The 25562-nt window shown below is 43.0% G+C and overlaps 1 protein-coding gene across 4 annotated transcripts in view; it reads left to right on the forward strand.

Moving 5' to 3' along the window:
* The window catches only part of NTNG1 (netrin G1), a 157014-nt gene that overhangs the window by 86487 nt on the left and 44965 nt on the right, over positions 1 to 25562 (forward strand). For all 4 annotated transcript variants that reach the window (XM_064455630.1, XM_064455627.1, XM_064455629.1 and 1 more), the window contains exons 4-5: positions 11791 to 11963; positions 21884 to 21910. In XM_064455630.1, the coding sequence (XP_064311700.1) occupies positions 11791 to 11963; positions 21884 to 21910 (200 nt within the window). The remainder of the gene's footprint in view (positions 1 to 11790; positions 11964 to 21883; positions 21911 to 25562) is intronic.

A 25562-nucleotide genomic window follows, 5' to 3' on the forward strand; every position in this document is an offset into this window, starting at 1 on the left:
TAACTTCTGTTTTTAAATTTGTAAGCTGTAAAACTTGGCAGTGCACCTTTCACCTGAGGTTTGTGTGTCAGTTCTTAACGATCTAGCGGGCTGCGGTACAGACTTTTACAACTGCTGTGATAGAGTGGCTAAATTCTGCCTGGTGGTATTGCAGTGATTAAAATAGAAGGTGTGTCCAGGGTATCTGTTGGTGTGTATTGACTTGCTGGTAACGACGTACTGCCCGATGGATGGGTGGCAAACTAAGACTGGCCAAGCAGGACGTTGGACAGCAGCAAAAAAATTGAAAATAACAGAAACTTGCTTCTTTAGCATGCTGATGGCAACAAGCAGTAGCCAAATCTCAGCCAGCATGCTCCTTAGCTTTTTTGCACCACCAGACAGACAACGACAAGGTACTGCCAAACAGATTGTGTTATTCCAGCTGGGGAGGGAGAGCTGCATTCTCGTCCCAGTAGCCCTTCTCTCCCTGATGTATGACAGCATAACCAGCTGAGAAGCTGTTTTGGTTTTACCCTCTCCTAGTTTTTCCTGATATTTAGAACAAGCCAATTAAAACACCAGTGACACATCATGACAGCTCAGAACACCCAAACTGTGTAGTACCGCCGCAACACATGTGCTTCCCACCCTCCCACTCTATCAAGGTGCGCAAGAGATGGATTGTTACGTGAAGCACCGCAGCTTAGTAGGTGAGATCAAGTGATTCCAGTGAGAAAGAAGGGAACTTTCTAGTGGGAGAGAAGGGGAAGGAGGGACTAGTTGTAACACTGCCGTACTTAGAGTTTATGTCTGCCGGTTTTACTCTGTTCTTCAGTGGTAGTCTGGGAACCTACCAAAACAACCACCAGTGTTAGGTGATCAACTGGTAGCACCAGCAAGTTTGTCTTCACCTTAGCAAGAGATTTTGCTTCCTTTCTGGGACAGACATGACTGCCACGGTCCCCAGTTTTGGCATCCTTCAGGTAGACAATAAAAGCTTTCTATTTTTGAGGTTAAAGATTTGAGCAAAACAGATGCATGTGACAATGTAAAATATCAGCATCCTCCCTTCTCAGCAGTTGTGTCCCTAAAGCCACATCACACCGGGGCTCCTTATGCTCCACTGACACCCAGTTTCCATCCCATGCTTGTTCAAGATCTCAGGCCTGCCATTTAAAATGACAAAAAGATTATCTGCCATTATCTAAAAATACAGCCAGCGAGCCTAGGATAATGTGAATGGAATGAAAGCTAGAAACAAATTAGGCCACATTTCAGACAGTGTGAACTAACATAATTTCATTGATTCTAGTGGAGCCAGATGGATTTACATCAGCTAAGAATCTGGCAAACTGTGTTCATGGGTGAAATTATTTGCGGAACATGCTGCTGGCGAACTCTAGCAGATTTTATAGCCGCTGTCTTTATTGACACATTTCCATGAAAACTAATATCTCTGAAGAAAAAGCAAAAAGGAGTCTTTGGGAAGGGGATGGAAGTTTGTTCTCTGCAGCAGCTAACAGCGGCTATATTTTCAGACAGATTCATTTCAGCTTTAACACTTGGAGAATGTGAAATGAAAGTTAGAAAAAGCATTTGCCCATTCCACTTGGCATGGGGTATCTAAGCATTTAATATTGAGGGTAGGTATTTTTTATCTGGAAACTGAAATAACTCAGACTCAGAATTAGCTGTTCTGTTCTACTACATATAAGCATCACTGGATTATTTTTAGACTTTGGACCTAAGAGACGGCCAGTAAGTCTGAAAATTTTCAGATCTGTTGGTCTGAAACATTTTTTATCTAGCCAAGAAGTCAGAACAGTTTCAAATGCTTAAATACTGAGGCGTTTGTGAGAGGTTCATTAGGTTACTGCCTCCTCCTTCCTATGTAAACTTCTGCATTTCAGAAACATCTGCAGTTTGTTTGGCAAGGTAAGGTTGCCCTTGGCCCTCTGTCGGAAAGGGGCAGGGGAAAGGCGCGGCGAAGCCAAAAGGACCTGCCCCACTAACGTTTGGCTTCAAAAGGAAGACAGCATACGTCTGTCAGAGAGCGTGCTAATCAGATACAGGTTGAGATATAAATCGACCAGCAGTGATCCTGTAGTTCTTGTTCGTATTGACCAGCATCGAACTTGACAGTAGTTGCCATTTAAATAATCAGAACATATAAAAATGTTTACTAGCGTGCAAACACAGTAAAACTTACACACATGTTAATATTTAAATTTAGCGCTTGTGCTCTCTTATTTTTGGGCTGGCTTAGTGCAAACAATGGGCAACTCCATGCCCTGTATGCTTTCTGTGAGTCTTGGAAAGTCCTCGCTCCTGTGGAAAAGGGAATTATGCTGCCCTTCTGGACTTTGTTTTCTTTTTTAATTTCAAGCTCTCCAAACTGCTTGGAAGTAGGCCACTGAGAAAGCAAAGCAAACATGCTCTCTGTGTCTGGGTTTTGCTGTTCCCCACTAGATATATTATATTCAGCTGAGGGACAATAAGAAGCTATTTCCCCCAATTTTCCATACTGCCTGTGGGAATCTAATTCAATTTCCTCCCAAATTTAGCAGCAAAAACTAAACAGTAAAGAATAAAGTTGAAGAGGCTTCTGTAAATCTCTGGATTCTAAGGTACTAAGGTGCAGCAGGATTACTGAGAGCAGGTTAAACTTCTTTTCTAGCCATAAAGCTACTTACAGATTTAAGAAGCTTAAAAACCTGATCCAACATTAGTCCTTGCTTTGCAAATGAAAGAATAATATATCTACCTATACAAAGTTATATTTGTTATTATTGAATTTTTTTATCCTTTATTATTGATGTAGCGCTATTCCACAAAGGAATCTTTTTTTTTTTTCCCAGTGAGAGATTATGACATATTAGATAAATTCAGGGAAGGGCACAGGGAAAAAGACTGGTGACCAAATGCATTTCCAGAAATAAACAAATGAAAGAAAGGACTTATATTTCATTACTCTCACTTCAGTGGCTACATTTTACCAGCAAACCACAGGGGTCTCATTCATAACTCCCAGCAAAAGATGTAGTGCCTTTTTTGGACGTGGCTTCCATACAGCAACGTTGACCTGAGATATTCATATGGCTCAAAAAGTATTGAATAGAAACCAGAATTTACTTTTCTGCTTCATGTGAGCTAGAACATTTGCTCAGCAGACCTACTTGCAGCCAGCAACCCATGCCATTTTCTGATTGCCAACTGTCCTTAGTTTTTTTTTTACCCTTTTAGCTCAGAACTTCTTCAGATGGGTAGTCCCTGCAGTGAGCCCTGGCAGCCTAGATTGCAGTAATTATCTTGTTACCTCTTTTATGTTTGTGTTCATGCTTTCTGTTCCATCCTCGCAGAAGTAAATTGGCCAGCAATCATTTTATTTCTTCGCAACAGTGTCCTTTATACTTGTTTTCATCATCCAAAATCTGCTTCAATAGTAAAGCTGCGTAGGCATCTATTAAGCTCTGGAAATTAGGATAAGGACCAGCATACTTTTTTTTTTTGACATGACATGGAAATACCTATGATATAATGAATAATAATATTCAGCAGATGTGACGTTTCTGAGACTGTGAGCCTCTATGAAAAGATGTTCCACTTGTTAGAGACATTTGAAGGAAAAACGGACTTATCTAAGTATTTTCATTATGTTTACCCTGTACGCTCAGTGGTACAAGCGTTTTGCCACTTACCTGTACAGACAGCTTCTCAAATGATGATGAATTTGTTGTGTACACCACGTTGTGTGGGCAGTAGTAGGAAGAGCAAACATGAGGACTCCTGTGCAAGTTCAGGCGTTGCTTACCTGGGAGCAGAGCGCTGACCCGTGGCGTGCAGAGGTGAAGAGCCCATGCAGAGGGCTTACAAGCTGGTTTTTAAGTTGATATTCTAAACTTTGGCGATGACCTAGAGTGATCGAAAGATGTATCTAAGTGAGGAACATATGGCGAGTCATTAAAAATGTATCAAAGAGCTTCTCTTGCCTTACTTTCTCATGAATGATCACAGCATAATTGATCCCCTCATGTGACACTCCCCCCCCACCCCCCCAGTCTGTTGGTTAGCACTCACGTGCCAGAGCGTCGGCACGCTATTACCGTAGTGATTTTTTACAGCATTTTGATGTCAGTTGTCTGTATGTAAATAGAGTCTGTGAGGAACGCAGTGCACCCGGGGCTCCTGCTCCCACTACAACAACGCTGCTCCTTCAACATGCCAGCGTGCTTCCTGCACCTTATATAACTGCCAAAAATATCCTCCTGATTGCTTTATGACAAAATAATGAGTCTGTCAAAGATGAGTGGTCAGAAAAACAAATTTGTTCTCCCACACAATTAGAGTTTATAGCGGTGGACAGCAATATCAATCTCCAGTGATTCAAAATTGAATTTGCACATTGGAGGGAAACGTGTTCTTGCGTGTGCTGTAAGCAGGCTGCTGAGCAGGAAACATCCTCGCAGGTTGAACGGGAAGGGTGGATATCAGCCAAGCTGTGGAAATCTCAGGATGGAAGTTCCCAAATACAGACAAGTGTTGTGGGGACGTGGCGTTCGCTTTCACAAGCTCAGCACTGACAGAGCTGCTCCTACAATGATCAACAGAAAAAAGCCTAGAGAAACTGTCACCAGATGTAATGGGCAGACAACTGTTCCCTTTGGGTAGAAACTGTTTCAAGGCCTGCATCTCCCCATGCATGACCTAATTGCTCATGGAGTTGTTGATATTTATAATCATGGACAAAGCAAAGAAGCTTCTAGAAAAACTCAAAAGGAAGGAGGTTTACAGTATGTGGAAAAAGGCACTGGCCACTGGGCAGGAATATAGGAACGTTGTCAGGGTGTGCAGAGATGCCACGAGGAAGGCCAAGGCCCACCTGGAGCTAAATCTGGCAAGGGATGTCAAGGATAACAAGAAGGGCTTCCACAAATACATCAGCAGTAACAGAAAGACTGGGGAAACTGTGGGCTGGCGGCTGAATGAGGTGGGGGCCCTGGTGATGCAGGATGCAGAGAAGGCAGAGGGACTGAATGCCTTCTTTGCTTCAGTCTTTGCTGCTAAGGCTGCCCCTCAGGCATCCCAGCCCCCAGAGGGGAGAGAGAAAGTCTGGAGAAGGGAAGACTCCCCCTTGGCTGCGGAGGATTGGGTCAGAGATCACCGAGGCAAACAGGATCCTCACAAATCCACGGGCCCCGATGGGATGCACCCGTGAGTGCTGAGGGAGCTGGCGGATGCTGTCACTAAGCCACTCTCCATCATCTTTGAAGATCATGGAGGACAGGAGAGGTGCCTGGGGGCTGGAGTGAGGCCAGTGTCACTCCAGTCTTCAAAAAGGGCAAGGAGGACCTGGGGAACTATAGGCCAGTCAGCCTCACCTCCATCCCCGGAAAGGTGATGGAGCAGTTCATCCTGGAGGTCATCTCCAGGCATGTAGAGGAAAAGAAGGTTATGGGAAATAGTTAACATGGATTCACCAAGGGGAGATCATGCCTGACCAACCTGATAGCCTTCTACGAGGGCATGACTGGCTGAGGAGATGAAGGGACAGCAGTGGACGTTCTTTCCCTCGACTTCAGCAAGGCTTTTGACACTGTCTCCCATCACATCCTCACAGACAAGCTTAGGAAGTGTGGGTTAGATGAGCGGACAGAGAGGTGGACACAGAACTGGCTGAAGGGCAGAGCTCAGAGGGTCGTGATCAATGGCGCAGAGTCTGGCTGGAGGCCTGTCACTAGTGGTGTTCCCCAGGGGTCTGTGCTGGGTCCAGTCCTGTTCAACATATTCATCAATGACCTGGATGATGGGACAGAGTGTAACCTCAGCACGTTCGCTGATGATCCCAAGCTGGGAGGAGCTGCTGAGGTGCCAGAAGGCTGTGCTGCCATCCAGCGAGAGCTGGGCAGGCGGGAGAGCTGGGCCCAGGGGAACCTCAGGGAATTCAGCCAGAGCCAGTGCAAGGTCCTGCCCCTGGGGAGGAACAGCCCCCCGCACCAGCACAGGCTGGGGGGGACCTGCTGGAGAGCGGCTCTGCTGAGAGGCCCTGGGGGTGCTGGGGGGCAGCGAGGGGACCCTGAGCCAGCACCGTGCCCCTAGGGCCAAGAAGGCCGGCAGTGTCCTGGGGGACATTAAAAGGAGTGTGGCCAGCAGGGCGAGGGAGGTTTATCCTCCCCCTCTGCTCTGCCCCAGTGAGGCCACAGCTGCAGGGCTGCGGCCAGTTCTGGGCTCCCCAGTTCGAGACAGATGGGGAACTGCTGGAGAGAGTCCAGTGGAGACCTACGAGGATGGTCGGGGGACTGGAGCATCTCCCTTGTGAGGAAAGGCTGAGAGACCTGGGCTTGTTCAGCCTGGAGAAGAGAAGGCTGAGGGGGGATCTCATCAGTGCCTATAAATACCTGAAGGGCGGGTGTCAGGAGGATGGGCCGGGCTCTTTTCAGTGGTGCCCAACGCCAGGCCAAGGGGCCACGGGCACAAGCTGGAACACGGGAAGCTCCCCCTGAACATGAGGACAAACCCCTTCCCTGTGCGGGTGCCAGAGCAGGGGCACAGGCTGCCCAGAGAGGCTGTGGGGTCCCTTCCCTGGAGACATTCACACCCTGCCTGGACGCGGCCCTGTGCCCCTGCTCTGGGGGTGCCTGCTCACGCAGGGGTGGGACGGGGTGAGCTCCAGGGGTCCCTTCCAACCCCCTACCGTTCTGGGGTCCTGTGACTACCTCAGCAATGCCATTTATGGTGAGCATCTCAGAACTGCACTTTGCCCTTAACATTTGCTTTATCCTTACATGGGATTTTGCCCTTAGGCTGTTGCCAGTGCAGTACAAAGGCTGCAGCACACCTCCTCTTACATTTGCCGTACCTTAGCCTGCATTCTCAAACCTGCTCTTTTTACAGCTCCCTCAGTCATCCCTTCTCAGTACACATCCAAACCCACTTGATGTGTCAGGCAGCTGCTACCTGCCCACTGCTACCCAGTAATTGCATTTCTGGACATGTGTACATAATGCCTGCTAAAGCATTTCGGCTTTTTTCTTTGGATTTCAAGAAACTATATAGGCATGAAATATATTTCAAGAAACTATATAGGCATCTGGAACTCAGTACACAGGATGTGGAAGCAGTTCTTTAGGTTTTCAGAACTTCTCTGTTCTTACACATGCAGCCAAAGGGGCCGCGTTCTTCTAATGGAACCATCTACAAGGGCTATATGAAATTTTGTGTTTCATGTGCTTTGTCGGTAAATCTGATTAAGCCTTTTGATCCTATCTCAGATTTAAAGCAGTAACAACTAGAAACAGCCTTTCAAAGGAAGTGTTTAAAGAAATTACAAATGGTACCTAGGATTTTCAGTAATAATTTCTCATCATGGGTATTCACATAAGGTAACAAAATATTTCCTTACCTCCGGAGCAGAAAAGAAAGGTAATCTTCCTTAAAAAAAAGACAAGACAGATGAAGGACTCCGAACTTGGGCAGTCTTCTGTAGGAGGCTGATGTCCACATCCTGACAGTGATCTGGCAGGGCCCAGGTCGGCCACCAGATCAGTGGTGCTCAGCTGATTACAGGAATCAGGAATGGCTAAGGTCCAGGCTCTGCTGCTTTGGTTTCACACTGCTCACAGTGCGATACATCTCATCACAAGAGTGGTTCTTTCTTGGTGGATGGTACTTTTACCTAAATGGTCTTCTCTCTGTAACCTTAAATATTTCCATTTTCCTTACTGCTTTTCCTGCAAATAGAAGCAGCTTTTTATTGTGCTCTAGACATCCCTCAGCCCCGCTACACACATTTACCTCTTCCATTCATCCAGAGAAGTCTCTTCCTCAAGCACAACAGGCGTTTCTCTTCTTTGCAGAAGCCTCTGCGGTTGTCCATAGGTACACGCTGATGAGGTCCCTGGGTCAGATTGCCCAGTTCCTAGTGCAGCCTTCCTAAAGAAACAGAAGACAAAGCATTATTTCCCTCTTTCAGTAAAAATGCCTCTCCACATAGAGCACAGAAGTCGGTGTTGGCTTGTTTTTCCCCAGGCACGGTACCCTCCAACTTATGTTCGGTTTGCTTTCCACAGATGCTTTTTGTTCTTTTTCAGTTTTAGCACTGTCTGCATTTTACACTCATTCAGTATTCAGCTACATCCTTCATGTGCTGTGGAAATCATGATTAATCTCTCTGAGACCTGTGAAGTGACCTCAGCAAAAAAATTGGTGCATGTGAGAGGAGAATCAGAGCCTCTGTGGTTCAATGCTCTCAATGTCTTTTTTTCTGCTTATGCTTCTCGCCTTTACTCCCTATGCATAGTTACTGACACCAACAAGAACTCCAGTTTAATCTCTTCAGCTTCCATTAATCTACAGCTTTTTTTGAACTTGTATAACACTAGTGATCATAAACCCAACCCAACTTTTATGTTGCCTGTACAGTAAGGCAGCAAAGGAAATGTTTTTTGCCACACATTGTCTGACCTTCTGTGGTTTGGGGTTTTTTTATTAAACATTTATTTTTGTGCCCACTTTAACTAGCTCTCATTAACTCTACATTTGACATATTTAATATAAATTTATTCTTTTACCTTGATCTTTGATCTTTAACTACTCTTGTAGAAAACCACAGTGACCACATTTGTCTCTTACTTTCTTCTCCTTGGAAATCGTACACAGCTAAGTTTGAATTATTCTGAGATTTTTTGGAGTTTTTCAGCATTGTTGGCTCTTTTTTTGCTCAGTTGTTAATTTTAGGTTTTGACTGTCTGTTCTCTGCCCACAAAGGTTTTAGATCAGTCCTTTATGTTTTTCCAGTGATTGAATTTGTTGTTTTCTCACATTCACTTTAAATCATCCTTGTAGAAGGCTACACATCTCTCCCCATTGCTGGGGTTTTATTTTTGGGGGGTGGTGGTGGTTTTTTTTTTAATTGGGGCAGGGGTAGAATGTTTGCTCTCCTTTTTCTTAAACATGGTATTATTTGGCATTTTCCCTTAAGGCAGGATGCAGCATTCTGGGCGATTCTGCTGGAAAAGCTTTCAAAAATACATATTAAACATCCCAATAAGTTAATTTGCAGAGGGGCATTGATTGAGTGGATCTGTGATTACTCCACCGGTTTAGAGCAGGAAGAGCCATTTAGCAGTTCCTCTGTTTAGGAAGCTAAGTGGCTAAGATGCCCCTCCGTTGTCTGGTTTGTGTGTGTTTGTTCCGAATGCCCCTATGAGGACTGATTGTTTTAAATCTCAGTTAATAGGGTTTTAAAATTTGACAGAAGGTCCCCAGCTACTTCCACAAGCAAATGCATTTTGCTGGTTTTGAGAAAACCTGCCCGTATTTGGTACAACTACAGTCCTCCAAAATGTGTGGTTTTCCTTCGCTTGTTGGAGCTTGGTGGCTAATTGCAGAAGGTGCCTCCTGCAGAACCCCTGCCGCTGCTGTGCTGCGCGGGCGCTGCCGTGTGGACCGCAGAACAGCTTCCGCGGCATGATGCCGCAGCTCTGCGCTGAGAAGCACTTCCTCTGCACCAATCTTGCCCTAAGAAATTTAAAAAACTGGGCACCAGAACAGGCAGCAGAGCTATTCCGTGCTGTCTATGCCCTCTTGCCTGGGAAATAAGAAAAAGGAGGAGGCAGCCCGTGAAGGGTTGGGTCACAGTGGAGTTAGGGAATGTGGGAAATAAAAGGAAATCAATATGCATGAGAATTTATGGGAATTGTTTGTGTATGGATATATACATTCATACATAGAAATACATGCATATGTATGTTTTGTATATATATGAAGAGGCATGGGACAGGACTGGATAGAAGCAGAGGGAGATGGAGAAGGCTGGAGTCTGCCCAAGACTTTTAGCCATGCAAGCAAAACTGAGGAAGGATCGGTCTATGTCGTCAGGAACCTATGACAAGTGTAGCATTAAGAAGTGCAAACAGACTTTGCCCCAGGTTCTCTGACACAACCATTCGGTACTTTCAGGTGCTTATTAAAAGACCTGTGCACATTTACAGCAATTAGCAGATGTACCTACATTTATTTTCCCCCACCTCTGTTCCCCTACCAGTCTTCAGCACCCTTTCAGAGCCCCAGGAACTACAGCTTTTCCTCAGAATCAGCGGCTTTCTCTTCCCACCTAGACCAGTTTGCTGCCTCTGACACTGATGAGTCTCTCCAATAAAACAGAAAACTCCCCCTGGAAGAAACCCATTCGGTTCCTGTCTCTCATTTATTCTGTGACTCTACAGTCTCTCCTGCTTCCTTCTCCTCCGACTCTATTTTTCAGTCTTGCCATTATTGTGTATCTATCTCTGCTGTTCGGGAGTCTTCTGTTTTCATATGCCTGTGGACAGTAAAACTACCCATCACTTTTCTTACAGGAGTGCCATTTACCAAAATCTTCAATCTTTCCATGAACAGGCCTATCTCATCCACTGACACCCAGACAGGCGTCTTGCATCCTGCGGCAGCTACTCATTGAAAATTTACTTTAGAATTGATGTAGTCTTTAAACATCAGTATTTTGGCAAGTATATAAAAGTGAATCATGCTTTCTTTTGTCTTGCATATTCAAGACATTTTGGTATTTCAATTTCAAAGGTGCTGAACCTGTTTTTCTTTTGGAATGAGCATTGCTCAAATAACAGCAGTTTCACCTGCCTCCTTTCTCGCATTGAGAATGCTCCCATCTACTGTATTACAGAGTCTTGTGGGTTTTTCTCCATCAGCCACTAACTACAACTGCAAGCTTGCTTTACCCTGGGGATATATATGTATGTGACCAGTTGCTTGAGGTCATATTCCTTCCAAATGGAAGTCAGCTTGACAGCTGTTAATTTGCACTTGGCCACTCCATGTGTTGTTTTGCTCTAATTATTGGTCACTGTATGGAACAGGTGACAAATGCCCACACGAGAACCCTTTAAATCACTGGATGTACAATCATTACGAAAACAAACAGACAGGGTCGTTAAATACTAGTTTTTCTCTCCAGCCCCAAACAGAAAAAGATTTTAGCCGAGTTTGACATCTGTTGGAAAGGGATGGAAAGAGGTAACAATATCTTACTGCTTATGAAACTAGCTTCCCATTCTGTAAGCATCCTAGTTTCAGGGAAAGGGGAATTTAAGAACAAAACAATTGTTCTAAGACCAGTTGCGGAATCTGGTTTATCTAATGATTTTGTCGCAAGGTTGGACTGGGTGTTCTTTCCTAAGTAAAACTAAACGTGCCTACCAAAATATTTCCCCTGACCTTCAGCTACTACATCAAATTAAAGCAAGCAAAAAAAATTTTCTTTACAGAGCAAGAGAGTACTTGCCAAACAAGAATGGCCAAACACCATTATAGTGAGCTTCCCTTCTACTGAAGCATGGCATTGCAGAGGATATTTAATAAAAATCTGTTTTCTCAGACTCCCAGGGCCTAATTTGGATCTTAATTTGGGGCAGGTTCTCTAAGGACATAAGCAGAGAACTTGTTTTGTTCCTGGGAGTGGTGAGTAACTCCTGAATTTTTGCAAGATTATAGACCTGTCTGTAGTGAAAATTATGAATAATTTAGTTGATCTCAGTGGAGCTGCGTTAGTGAAAACAAGAAAAGATTCAGCATCTCGGAGTCTTGGTGAAATTACTGCTTTTAGACCTGTCTGAGCTGAAGGTGTTACAACATGCTATTTGTGCGATGTCTTGTAAAGCACGCTAAAACAATGATACAGGCACGACACAGAAATAGCGTGGTTGCCATAGGACATGCTTTATTAAGACTTAATCTGAACTTAAACTCACCTCTAAATAATATTCCACTTTTTTTATTTTTGCCTTTTAAAAATAGGTGTAAGTGCAACCTTCATGCTACTGGCTGTAAAGAAGAGAACAAAAGACTCCTTTGTGAATGTGAGCATAACACAACTGGCCCAGACTGTGGAAAGTGCAAGAAGAATTACCAGGGCCGACCGTGGAGCCCTGGTTCTTATCTGCCTATACCTAAGGGCACTGCTAATATCTGTAAGTAGTTCTGTATAATAAGGATATTTCATTATTAGAATTGTGTCCCGTATCGTGACACTGGAGGAAGATTAATGCTGGCAAAAGTTTGTCATTGCTTTATGACCCCGTGCATATAATTTGACAGTGTGTCAAACTGCGCTAGTGGTAAGCGTACATAACCTGTGCTCTTACACGGTTGTACATAGCTTGCATGAGAACTGCACCTTTGTACCCACAGACAAACCCCTGGGCAGTGCACAGAAAGGGCTATGGAATGAAAAATTAGGACCCTTCACACAAGAAGCACACACAGAGGAGAGAAACCAGTGGGGATATCTGCAGTCCTGCTCCAGCCATGGCGCCCTCAGCTCGCCCTCCATACATCCTTACCGCCTCGAGATTCAAAGCAACCTCAGCTCAACATGTGAAGTGAGGGCCTTGCTCATTTTTTGTCCATTTAAGAAAGTTAAAAAATCCCAGACCAAATTTTGCAATTAATAACTGAAGATCTCAAGGTTGGTAAAGGAAGTCTCTACCTCATGTGGACCTGCAATCCAGGTTCACATGCACTCTTTTAGATCACTCTACGTGTTCAAGGGGGAAAGCAAGGGCAAAACCTGAGTTTTCGTATCTGCTTGTTTCCAGCTAACAGCCATCCAACCACACACGTACTCACTGTTCCAGCACACTTCCATATTATCTTGGGATAGTGATATCAGTTGGATATTGTTAGATGCGTTTCCTGCTCCTGGCCAGGACTGGGTCGAAAAGAACATGGTGCTGAAAGGGAGGGCACGAAGATGTGTGAGCATCGGCGCGTCCTTTCACACGTGTATGAAATACACAGTGATTCAGAAGCCTCCGGAACTGAGTAACAGACTTAAATTCCTTTGAAGAAAGGATTGAAGAAGACGCGAATAAATCACCAAACATTTTGACAGAAGTTACTAGCTTCTGCTAAGAAAAGAGTCCACGGTTTAGCCCTGACTAAAAGCAAAATATTCATTTTAGAATACAAGAATATAAAAATTTACTGAAAAGTTACTTGGGAGAAACAGAGCTATGTACTGCAGTTGAATGAAATGTTTAAAACCAGGAGGAATGTGCAACGCTCAGAATGTTATCTAAAATTTCAAAGCAGCAGCTGTGAAGAATCAAAACTCAGAAATTAATATCATAGGAAGCAGGACCTTATCGAGTTAAATGTGAGAGTAATAGACCAAGTAACAAACCGTGAAGTGTAGGGGCATGAAATTGTGATAAAATTCTGACTGAACAGAAAAAAATGAACTTCCAAAAAGCGGGGGGAAAACATGTTGTAAGAGTATTCACTTTTTCGCATGTTATAAAAAGTGAGTGTGGTTCACAGAACTAATACTTTCAAACTATGTTTGGAAGAAATGGTGAGATTTACCAGGTAGGGTTTTTAATATATTTTATATATGCACATATACGCACATACATACATATGCATGCACATATGTACCTGTATTTATTTTTATATCTGTGTATATATGTACTAATGCAGTTGCTACCCCACCAATCACCCAAACTCGTGACAAGACACGTGAACACGAAGACGGGGCTCTTTCTAAATGCAGCGTGCTGTGTCAGTTACATCATTTCCAATCAGTTGAGCACACACCAGACGGAACGGTGGAACTAGCGCCCACGGGAAGGATGCCTGAAGCTTGCTAGAGCAACTTTCATCATTACTGCATTCCATCAGATACACAGTTCCATCAGAAATCAAAACGTTCTGCAAATAATAGGCAGTCTTTTCTCATTTTTATTATCATTATTACTATTATTGTGATAGCATCGTGAAAAACTAACCTTGTTTGAGCTGACGAATGGTCCGCTTACCCGCAATTCCTGACTTCAGCAGTAACCAGCCGCAGGCATTTGTGGCAAACAGGAAGAGGTACGAAGGATTTCTTCTTTGCCTTCCCAGTTGCCAGCAATAAACTGGCTTTCTGAGCCGACCCTCCATCGCACCCACAGTGGTGCCAGCTGGTGAGAGAGGAGAGAGACCTAGCTGTCAGATGCTTGAGCTCAGTGGCATCTTATGGCAATACATTTCACATTTTAATGACTCAGTGAAAGGTATTTCCTGTTTTTTGCTTTAAATGTTTTTACGTGGTTAAGCCTGTAGGTTCTTAGACAGGAAGAACCAGAGAATAACGCATCCCTATTTACATCCGTTATACCATTTATGATTACGTAGCCTTGACGTGCCCACTCCTCCAACCTATTTTCCAAATTTCGAATCCTAATCTATTTAGTCTTATCATATATAAAACCATGCCACATCTCTGGTCATCTGTGCTTTCTTGCTCTCTTCTGGTTCTAAGATGTCATTTTTTTTATTTGGTGAGGCTCAAATTACATGTGATATTCTAGACATGAGGACATGGATCTTTTACAGTGGCAAAAAAATGTGTCTGCTTTATATTTTGTTATTACAGGGGTCAGCCCATGAGTCCTTTCTAAAGGCTGTGCTGCAGTTACAACATTTCTTCTGGCATCAAGGCTGACATAAGTGGCAGGTTATGTGTTACAGTAGTTAGTTCAGAAATGTCAGGTTTGAGTTCCTTTAAAACACGTTTTGGGTGAGCATCAACTTATGGCAATTCTTATTGGTCAATATTATTTATATCTTCTAAAACACCTTCAGATGATGGTAGACATTGAGAAACTTCCTCAGACTGAGAATCTCTCTAACCTTTGTTGCAAACATCAGTGAGAACAATTAATTTAGTATTCTATACTTCTCATACCTTCTTGCCTATCTATCTACCCAATAGTCTCTCTGGGAGGCCTCCTGCTTCTAGCATGGTTATTTTAACACAAAAGAATTATTAACTGCTGTGCCTGTAGCAAGCTGATTCTCAAAATACTGTGGTTTATATTTAACTTGACAGATTTTACACTTTTTTCCCCTATCCTTCTCCATTGAGATGACTTAAAGATTTGAAGGGTGTCTTTCCAAAATCATCTTCATTCTCCTGTTTTGGGCTGGCTGTTGGGTTTTTTTGTTTGGTTGGTTTTTTGGTTTTGGGTTTTTTTGTGTGTGTGTTTATAAGATAGTTGATTTTTATAATAAAAAAAAAAAAGATGGGTTATATGTGATGATTCCGAGTCTTTCATACACTCTGTCTCTAGCCTGTCTCCATGCTGTTTGCATTACATCTTTTTAGCTGCTCTTTTCATTTTTCTTTTAACGGATTTCCTCATTTTTTTCTGCTCTCTTTCTGAAAGTTAATTATTACTGCAGTGGATTTTTTTTATCCTTTTCCTTCTCAACAAGTATGTTGACTTTCAGTGCAGAAGTGGTTCTCTGATAACTACTTCTTGCATCGGGTCCCATGTACCACTCAGAACTAAATCAGCTTCTCTTCTTGTGGGCTGGCTGATTACGAGCATCAATCGTTTATGGTATGTAAAGGCTTTCCTTTCTTTCGTCGCTTCCAGACGTAACGCCACATGTGTTGGAGCGTGGTCAGTTTTGCACCGTTGTGTAAACGCCCTGCACAGCCAATGTCATGTCACGTACCCTGCTGCATTTCTGTCACCGTCGCCACCGTGCGGGCGGTACTGCAGCCCAAGCATCGCACTCTCCCTAGTCAGGCGTCAGTTCTGTCAGTAGTTGCTGGAACATGTTGATAGAATAAAATGACCCCAAACCAAACCCTGGTTTGACCCTAAACTCTCCTTGATATATTACTTTAATTGCCTGGGGACACTTTGTATAATTCAGTAACACAGTGTCCCTCTTCCTTCCTCCAGTTTTCAGAGTCTATCTTTTCCATCTGAGACCAAAATATTTTAAATGGATTTGATGGTTTTTTATATGAGTGTGCTTAAATAAGATATCTCTAAAAATAGTTGTATAAATGAAACACTCAAATTTTATTTTTCTATTTTTTTCCCCACAAAAGAAAAAGATACTTTTTCTTGAGATTCTCTGGATTTAGGAAATTTGCCCAGGTTCAACAGGAAGCCTAAAGTCCATTACCAAATCTTTTCCAGTGGAACTTATGTTGTTTCCACTGTTCTGCTTCTGCCATTTTTTGTGGCCAATAAGGCATCATTATACCTTTTCAAGCTGCTCATGAAATAGAAGACCATTCTGGATTATACTCCAGTCACAGCCGAAACCTCGTCATAAAGCTGTTTTCTGTATCCGTCTCATTTTAAGTCAACACGAGTTTTTCAGGAGAACGCAAATCCGTTTGTTTCCCTGCTTTGCTTGTGAAAGACACCGAGTGCTCTGTTGTTTACTGGCACTAACAATATTTTCGAGTTTGTCTCCTGCATAGCATTTATTTTATATTTTCGCTCTATCTTATTGACTATTTTGTGATTACATTTATTCCCTTGTGCTGCCACATTCTATGGATAGTTTGTTCTGCAATATGTTTTGACACTCAGAGTGAACTTATTGAATTTCTCTATACTTGGTATTACAAGCTAGCTTTCCTCCTCAGCAGTCGTATGTGCCTGACAGCACTAGCCCTTTCCTTCCTCCTGTTGTTTAGATCATCTTTGGCGCTTACGTTCTTTGCTCCATCAGATAGAGCTGTCTAAGACTGTGCTGGGCTCCCATCCATCAAAGCCTGCTCCCTTTTTGTCAGTCCCTCCGCAACCAATAACCTGTACCAGAAGTGCCTGACACTCGGCAAAAACCAACTCCCAGCTGTTACGTGACTCCTAATTCACAGTTCGACGTGAAACGAAGGATCAGCCAGAACATGGGGAACACTGGGGCTTCTTTTCAGTCAACAGTTAGGCCGATATTCTCAACCAGTTTACTGAATTTCTCCTGCAGTGGGTCCCCCTCTGACAGTACAGCCTCTGTCTCAGCACCACGGCCTTAATCCTCCCTGAATGGGAAGGGACTTCCCAGACATCTCTGTGGCGCAGCTGCCACAGAAAGAGTTCCTGGCAAAAAATATGGCACTTGAAGTATTGCACTGATTGCCCTCATCTGTGTTTGCAGTTTTTCCCATTAATATTTGCTGACACAAAGACATCTTGAACGACTGAGGTAAATTAAGTTGGCCAAGATGCTGTGTGGTGGCAGGCTTTCTATTCAGGAGCCTAAACAGCATGTCTCCCTGTAACTGAAAAGAGTACGCATCCACTGTCCTGTCAAAGCAGACTCATGAAGTAGAAAGTGTCCCATTTTTAAGGGCCCCATTCTCCCAAACAGCTGGAAGGACCTTTCCAGTGTCTACTTTCATGACTGAGGCAGAGGAGGTGAACCTACATGATCTCAATTTGAAGGAATGGGACACTCCTGCTTGAGAGGTAAAATGTTGCTCCCTGGTGATTTTGATAACATCCTTCATAGAGAAAAAGGAAGACGTGAGTGCCATATGCTACAAAACAGCAAAGCTTCTTATTGTTCCCATTTTATATCATACATTAATTTTGGCTCATGAAGCTTACAGAAGATGTAAAGCCACAGGAAGATGTCACACAAAAGCTGCGTCAGGCTGGGAAACTTTGGGGGGGGGGGGGGTGTCAGAACTGAAGTGTATCAAGAGCATTCAAGAAGACAAAAGCATCAGGAAAACCTGCAAATGATGGACTAACTTCCCTCTGACTAGGTACCCAGTGCAATAGCCAGCAAAACCTTGCAGATACATACCTAAAAACCAATGCACTATAAATAATGTGCATTTTAAAATGGGGCTTGAAAAATTATTCTTCAGCACTCTGTCTGTTTGTGTGACCCTGCCGAGTTGGTTGGTTGTGCTGGTTGTGGTGGCGTCTGTTGCTGGGAAAGGAAGTGCTTCCGTGCACTGCTGGTTTTAGACAACTCTGTTTTTTCCATATGTGGTGAAGAGGCGCAATGGAAGAGGGTTCTAGTCCTTAAGGAGCAGTATGGGAAGGCAAAGCGTCTGTTCTAAGATACTCAAAGTTCTAGAAATGGTCTGAGTTTCAGGCTTTTTGAAGTTTCTAATATCTAATAGTCTATCCATAAATTATGATTACTTGAAAAAAAAAAATCCTCTGATGTCACTGGGAGTTTTCCTAGACAGAGAGTTTTCAAAACTGGAGCCCCTCAAACATCATGAGAAAAGTCCCAAATTTTAAAAAGTGTTACCCAGTAAACCAATAGCTAAATACTTTCTCTGTCCCATTTATTTGTGGTGATATTGCTTGGGGAAACGGAGGTGGAAGATAACAAACTTCATCTCAGCAGTTCTTTTTCAATCTTTACAGAGCAAGCAACTGCAAAATTAACAGTAGCAGGAATCCTAGGACTCGTGCAATGAAACACGTGACATTTCCTAAGAACTGTGTCTTTTACTGTGTACGGTCCTTTGGCTGAATACAGGTTTGGCAATACATGAAAGGTTTACTCCTGTGATCATAACAATCACTCGCGTTGAGGGATTACAAGATGCTAGGTTTCTCTAGCTTCTCAGGGCTTAAATTACTAGAGAGTCAGAATTTCTGAAATTGATGCTGAAGATCTGATATTGCAATCATGCCCTAGTGGAGGAGCTGCAAAGGGGAAAAGACTCACTGCAGGGGGTGCCGTCATGCTGCAGCACAGATATTCTAGAAGAAGATCAGATGTGGCATTAACAGCCCAGCTCTGACTCCTGCTATGGAAAACAGCTCTATATTTTGTTCCTGTTTAAGAGTTAAAATGAGCAGTGTAGAGTGCAATTACAAGGGCATCTGTTTTGTCAGAAAAGCTCTCACACAGCTTTGATCAGCAATTAATATGAATCCAAACTTGTAGTGCATTATTGACTATCGTATCCTGGCATACCTTCATAGGAGACCGTCTTAAGTCTCAGTCTCTGGGCTGTATTCACCTCACCTGGATAATTCACTGAGCTCTTTTCTGGAAAAAGGGGAAATGAGAAAATTACAGGGCAGAAGACTGTATGAAAACAAAACACCAGATATTTTTTTTTCTCTCAAGCAATGCATGTATATTTAGGTGCACTTACAGTGACCATGTAATATACCGAAGCACCACCCTCAAGTCAAGTAAAAAACAACAGTATTAGCGACTTTCTTCTGCAAAGTTTGCCATTTTGAGGGCAGTAGCTACCCCTGAACTTTCTTTGCACGCTTTACTTGCTGTTTCCTCACTCTAAGGAATTAATAACCATTAATAACCATCCCAGGGATTCTGACTGGAAGATAATTTAGACTGAACAATGCTTTGGCTTAACAACTGAATATACATAAACGCAGTCACTTGGTTTTATTTACCCTTTATGCCTAGCTGAAGAGAGTTGTGCATCAAGGGAAGTAATGGGCCCGATTCTTCATCTCTCTCTCTATAACCTGCTCACATCATTTCGCTGCTGCCAAGCGCTCCCAGGGCTCAGCAGAAGGCTGACTGGAAACCATCCACGCCACGTAGCGTACCGGCTGCCACGCGCAGGGCCGGCAGCGGTGGGGTGAGGCCCCACAGCCCGCGGCGGCCCCACGGAGGGGCTGTGCTGTCGGCCCCGGCGCCTCCGCGCTGACAGCGGGGGGGAGAGGCAGAATCGCGCCTCCTGTGCCTCGTTACCTCAGGACTTGCACCAAATACAGCTCGGCTGAATCCCAGAGCTAGCCTCAATATGGAACTCCAGATCTCACAGACACACTCTTGCTAAGAATAATTTCCCCATCACATGTGTGGTTTTCGCAGAGTGTTAATAGATCCTGCTTCGTGGCCCTACATAAGCAGCGCTTTTCCAGACAAACTTAGACGTGCCGCTCTCACCCTCTTCAGCAGAACGGGCACAAAGTAGTGCGCTATCAAGGCCAGCCGGCACAGGCAGGGATACCTGGTATGACAAAAATCAAGCTGGTTACAGAGAATTACACCAACCCAGAAACTCAGCGCGGAAATAGAAGAAGAGCTTTTCAAACAGAACCCGAAGACAGCTTCGCAAGGTTAATACAGAGCCCTTCAGGCTAGCAGGCATCTTGTTGTCATTATTCTCTGCCTGGGAAACCTTTATCACCATGAATTCATTGAAAATTTTGCAATACAGTAAAATCAGGAGAGCAGACTTTCAGGAAAACCTCTCCCTTTGCTACAATCTGTTCAGGAGAGAAAGGAAAGGATATTTGTATGTGCGTGTAGGAGAGAAGGAGGTTGGAGGCGGGGGAGTATACCCAGAGGAAATACAAATACCGCTTCACAGTGGAAGTGTGAGTGCAAGAACGCAGGATCTGTATTTTTATCTAATATTTGTGCAGTTCCCATCAGTGCATAAAGGAAAATGTATCCTGCTAATTTAAAACAGCTACAATGACTTGCAAAAATGTAAACAAGCTGCTGCTTGAAACTTCAGGGAAAATTATTTGAAAATTCATTGCCTTTTTGACATCTAAGAAAAGCGACAGAAGTTCTCCTACATTATCCAACTGAAAAAAAAGCACTTTTTGTTACTTTTACAACTATAACACCATTGTTCTATTATGATGATATTTTTATTTAGCCTTTAATACCTCATGCTTCTAAAATTTTGGAAAATACACGTTCGTCTCAGCAGAAGTAGGAATAATTAGGTTTGCCCACGACACCCGCCTGCGCGGCTCGGGTGGCAGCAGGTGCAGTCTCCCGCGTGGTGCCCCGCGCTCTGCCAGACCACAAGGTCCTTAGCATACGAAAGCAGGGCGCTGCGGTTCTGACACGCGCCTCACGACTGATGTGGTGAAACCCTTAACGATCGGCTTATGGCTGCTGTTCTGCAAACGCAGTTACTTCAGCGCTGTTTTAGCCGTGCCACGAGGTAGAAGCGTTTCCACCTTGACTCTACAACCTTGCTCACAGTGACTATCATTTATCCCCAAGACATTCCCGCAGTCCAGTTTGCGTAATTGCAGAATGAGGTCCATCCCCTCTCAGATCAAGCTGGAACTTCAGGAGAGATGTTGAAAGAAGTATAGCAGATGTTTAATGGAGAAACAGACAGATTTCTGCAGTAAAATGCATGCCATCAAAAGTCAATAAAACTTGCAAAAGGGAAACTGTATTTAACAAGAGGATGCAAATATCCAGGATTTAAATACCGATCTGCAATTTGTGACTTTAACCCAAGAGACTAGCAATAGTGCCACTAGCAATGCTATTTAATCTAAAGAAAACGGCATTTCAGGAAAGGTTTTATGTCCACATTTTTGTGCTACACACCTTTCAGGGCAGACCTGTCAACAAGGTGTGTGTTGGGACTGCATCAGGCAGCGTGAGAGCCTGCATTGCTAATCCAGCAGGGGAGATTTACTCCTCAGCAGCCCCACCTCTTCTGGTAACTCTCACCTGCCTCTGGAATGGTTTTCTTGCATTAATTCAGCTTAGGAATTGAAATGAAAGCAGGAGGGGGGAAAAAAAAAAATCAATGAGAGGCTTAGTCAATACGACCAACCTAATGCATTAGATTGTTTCGCTCAATTACCTTTCGTTTCCATAGCTTAATTTAGATAACCGTCAGGTAGAAGAGTTAAAAATAGCTATCTACAGTTAATGCAACAGAAGGTATCAACTGATTTAAGCAGCTGGCCAAAGCAGTTAGCAATGCATCTATCCCGTGGTTAAATTAGTCTCCTAGATCTGCATAATACATGCATGACTGATATTTTTATCTAGAGCATTAAACCTAATGGCTGGGTAGTTGAAATACAAAACTGTTCTGAACAAATTCATGAAGTTCAGAGGGCTGGTGTAGGTCCCAGAAATACCCATCTGTCAATACACGTTAGTGGTCCCTGCAGCCTCGTACTGAAAAATCTGCAGACTCTGCATTTATACAGGGCCAGGTACATATTGGCAGTTGCTCGGGTTTAACTATGTATGGACATAATATTCTGACAATCAGGAGAAAATGGTTTTCAGAATCTTAGATGTAATAGCTCAGCCAGCTACAGCAAATAGCTAACAATAATTTTTGTGTTTTCTTTCTCTACAGGTATACCCAGTATTTCCAGTATCGGTAGTAAGTAATAAAACCAGTTTTGTTTTGCATTGTCATTCAGCTTCTCGGATCTAATTTCCCAACATCCCTTTCTGTTGTAGATAATGTTTCTCTGCAAATGTGCTCTGTAGTGCAGGGGCTGTGTATTGGCCTTCCTCCGTTGCATTAACATGTAACGATATTACGTGGTCGGAGGGAATGTCACTCCTGACAACGCATCTGCCTTCAACCGCAGATTTTCTGACCAGTTCTGACCAGCAGAGGAAAACTGAGAGCCACAAAACTGGGTGTTATGCAGAGAATTAAGACACTGTTCCACAGAAAATATTTTTTGAGCATCTTTAAAAAAACAAATTACAAAAAAAGTTTGCTTGTAACAGAGAAGTACAGGGCTGTTAATTTCCATGCAGGTACATGTAAATTTGAAGAGCAAATGGAAGTTTTCATAAATGGAAGAGTTTTCATTTTTATGAAATAGCTTAGCAAACGCAGTGTGTCTGTCGGAATCTGCATTAACTCCAGCAGCCTTTGAACTGGGCTTTACTCCACAAAACAAACAGAATTGTGTTCCTTCACAAAAACCTGGTTTCCTGTATGCAGTTAAAGCGCCAAAATATTGCACTTAAATTACAACAAAACCATAACACTGTTACGTGAAGAACTAGTATATCAATGAAAGCGATGACTAATTAAATAAAACACTTGAAGGGACTAAGTACACAGCAGCTCAGCTGTGAGTCTAGCTGAGTTCCGGAGCCGAGAAGTGCTCACAGTCGCGACGCGCTCGCTGATGACAGATAAAGCAGGCAGGTAGAAACGGGATCCTGCTGCGGCTGACTGAAAGAATATCCCCCCCCAGCCTCAGCTTTGCAGAGGTTTTAGGCACAACTTGCGTGATGCAGGACTACCGCAACGATAAAATGTCGCAGTAGCAAAATGCAGTTTGCCATACCCAATATCCACCTGAAAAGCTTCTAATAATTTGGGTAAAACTGCCTCACTTCTTATGATGCAGGGTCAGGTCTGTCAATTTATGAATCGGCCCAGTTTACTGAAGCTCGTGAATGGCGCTGCTAAGCTCTAGACCGCAAGCTAACTGCCACCAAAACTAGCCTCCTTGCAGATGAGGGCAGCGTTAACAGCTGAATGCCAGGGCACCTCGTCTGCAGCTTTAAATAGCAGAACAGCATCGATGACAATAACATGCCAATGAAAGCCTTCAATCTCAATAATGTCATTTTCCTGCTGTAGTATCTCCTGCGGCATTCACATGACTGCAAATGCATAGTGATCTGCTATTTTCAAACCCTTTGGTTTATACATGTGCTTATAACCAAAAAAACTAACGAAATGAAAGAGGAGTTTATGTCACTGTTCTCAGGAATATTCCTGCTATTAATAACAGCAATGGGATGGATGGGAAAATAGCTCTTTGGAGTTTGGTTGTGCTGTAGTTCCTTAGTACTGTGTTGCATGGACTATGTGGTTGTGTTTTCACTTCACACTCCATACAGCCTTCATCACCACATCTACCATTTCTGAGCATCAGCAGATGTTGGCCTTTGAAAACTTAATAGGGAAACTCAAATATCTTTTAAACAATGGTGACCTGAAAGGATGCGTTGTTGACCTCTTTGTATTTTACACTGGGGTGATTAGTACAGTTTATCTATTACGAATGGAGAAAATTCTGTTTAACATTCTTTAGGAAATACAAGAGTTTCTGCAAGTCTATGCTTTATCTTTAATCTGCTGTAAATGTCTTGGAATAATATGTGTTAGGCTTCAACAAATTTCTTTGCCCACCTGGAAAGGACGAAGCATGGCATCTCTTCATGAGCACAAGTAAATACGGATACTCTGCTTGGTTTTTTCATGTGCTTTTTCTTAAATAGCTCAGGGGGAGAATAGTTGTGCTCGCACAATGTTCTGAACAGCTTTCCTATAAAACAGAAATAGCAGAATTATCGTTAAACAAGGATAGAACCCATAAATTTATCCCGGTCTCTAAGAGAATTTAACAGAAGTACAATTAACACATAAAACCAAACAAGATTAATTAGTGGTGGCTGCTTTAATGGATTCTGCATGATTTCCTCTTTTGTCTATGCTAATACAATGTTTGTGTTCATAGCATCAGCAGAGTTTTTCCCCATCTAGGGATGGGAAGTTACCCTCAGGAGATGCAGTTTGGGTTTTATTTTTCCTGGCAGCAAGCACTAATGGGGGGTATTGGCTTTTGCGTGCTCCAAGCTTTTCCTGCCATATAAGGAGGATGGGATTGGGTGGGGGTTATGAAGACTAAACTGCCAGCCTACAGAGAAGATGCCACTGCAAGTGATGTTCGTTTAACGCTTTTAAGACTGCAGTGAAAGCAAGGAAAGAAAAATAAAATACATTTACCTATGTGCAGACATATGCATCATTCTCTATCCCTTTTTTACCCCAAAGGCTCTTGCATTAAAGCAGCTCAGCGTTAGTTTGAGCACAAAGAAAGAGTGGTCATTAAGTAAACATCCTTTCTGATCATCTAGAAGACAAAAAAAAAAAACAAACAACAAACCAAACCAAAAAACCAGAGCTTTCCCATTAAGGTCATTTGTACCTGCTGTTGTCTATCAGTGGAATGATAGGTTCTCTGGTCGTTGCCAGCATCCTTGAGTCCAGTGCTGGCCCGCTCAGCATTTTTCAGCCGTGTCTGGAAAAAGGTGTTAGCAATTAATGAGTCCCAAAACCATTTCATAATTTTAAGCACTGCTTGAATACAGTATGTAAATATTCTGAAACCTACGTTGTTTTACTTGTTAAAATAACGATTGTACAACTTTACATAGACCAATGCATCAGAATGTTCTTTATTGTGACCAAATACCAAAGTTACAGATCTGTACATGTATGCCTTCAAAAAGTTGAATCTTCTACACTATAGCTTCTATCTTTATTCCTGTAAAGCATAACTCCACTAATTATGCTAAACAGTTTGTTACAAAGGGTATAATTAGATACAGGATAGGACAGACATGATGTGCAAATAGCTCTGTGTGGGTGGTTATCACCTTAAAGCCTGCTGGTGGCAGATGAGTCAGAGTTTAGAGAGAGACCCTGCGCCCAAGTGCAAGATGCAATCACAATAATCAAATGGTGTTTTCTGCTTTGTTCTCTATGTTTTTGTTCTTCTTTATAGCCAATTTCAAATTAAGAGAACTTTTTCTTAATGATAATGAATGCAAGAACAAAAATTCAAAAAAAGACTGAATGGGCACTCTTCCATTTTATTGTTTTCTTAACCTTGAAAGATCTAGTAGTTATTTTTCTGGACCTAAAACAGCATCAGGATGAGTGCAGCTTTATTTGTTTTACATATTTGTTATGAAATTTTAATGTGGTAAATATATATCTTTAAAGGTTGTGAGAGCGGGTATCTTTTTTCTTTTTTATAACAACACAGAGTGTTTTGGACCTGATTTTGCCCCCTTGCGGTAATGGAGAAGTTCTCTCATTAACTTGCAGACAGGGGATCAAATCCATTACAATGCCAGGCTCCGGTCTCGAGTACATACACAACACCCACATACGTCGGTAGGATGTAAACATGCGTAACTAGGTTGCACGTTACTGGTCCATTATTACTCGAGGTCAAGTTTTACAGAGAGCACTGTACTGTTGAGAGACC

The sequence above is a fragment of the Phalacrocorax carbo genome, chromosome 6, assembly GCF_963921805.1.
Source record: "Phalacrocorax carbo chromosome 6, bPhaCar2.1, whole genome shotgun sequence".
Lineage (NCBI taxonomy): Eukaryota > Metazoa > Chordata > Aves > Suliformes > Phalacrocoracidae > Phalacrocorax > Phalacrocorax carbo.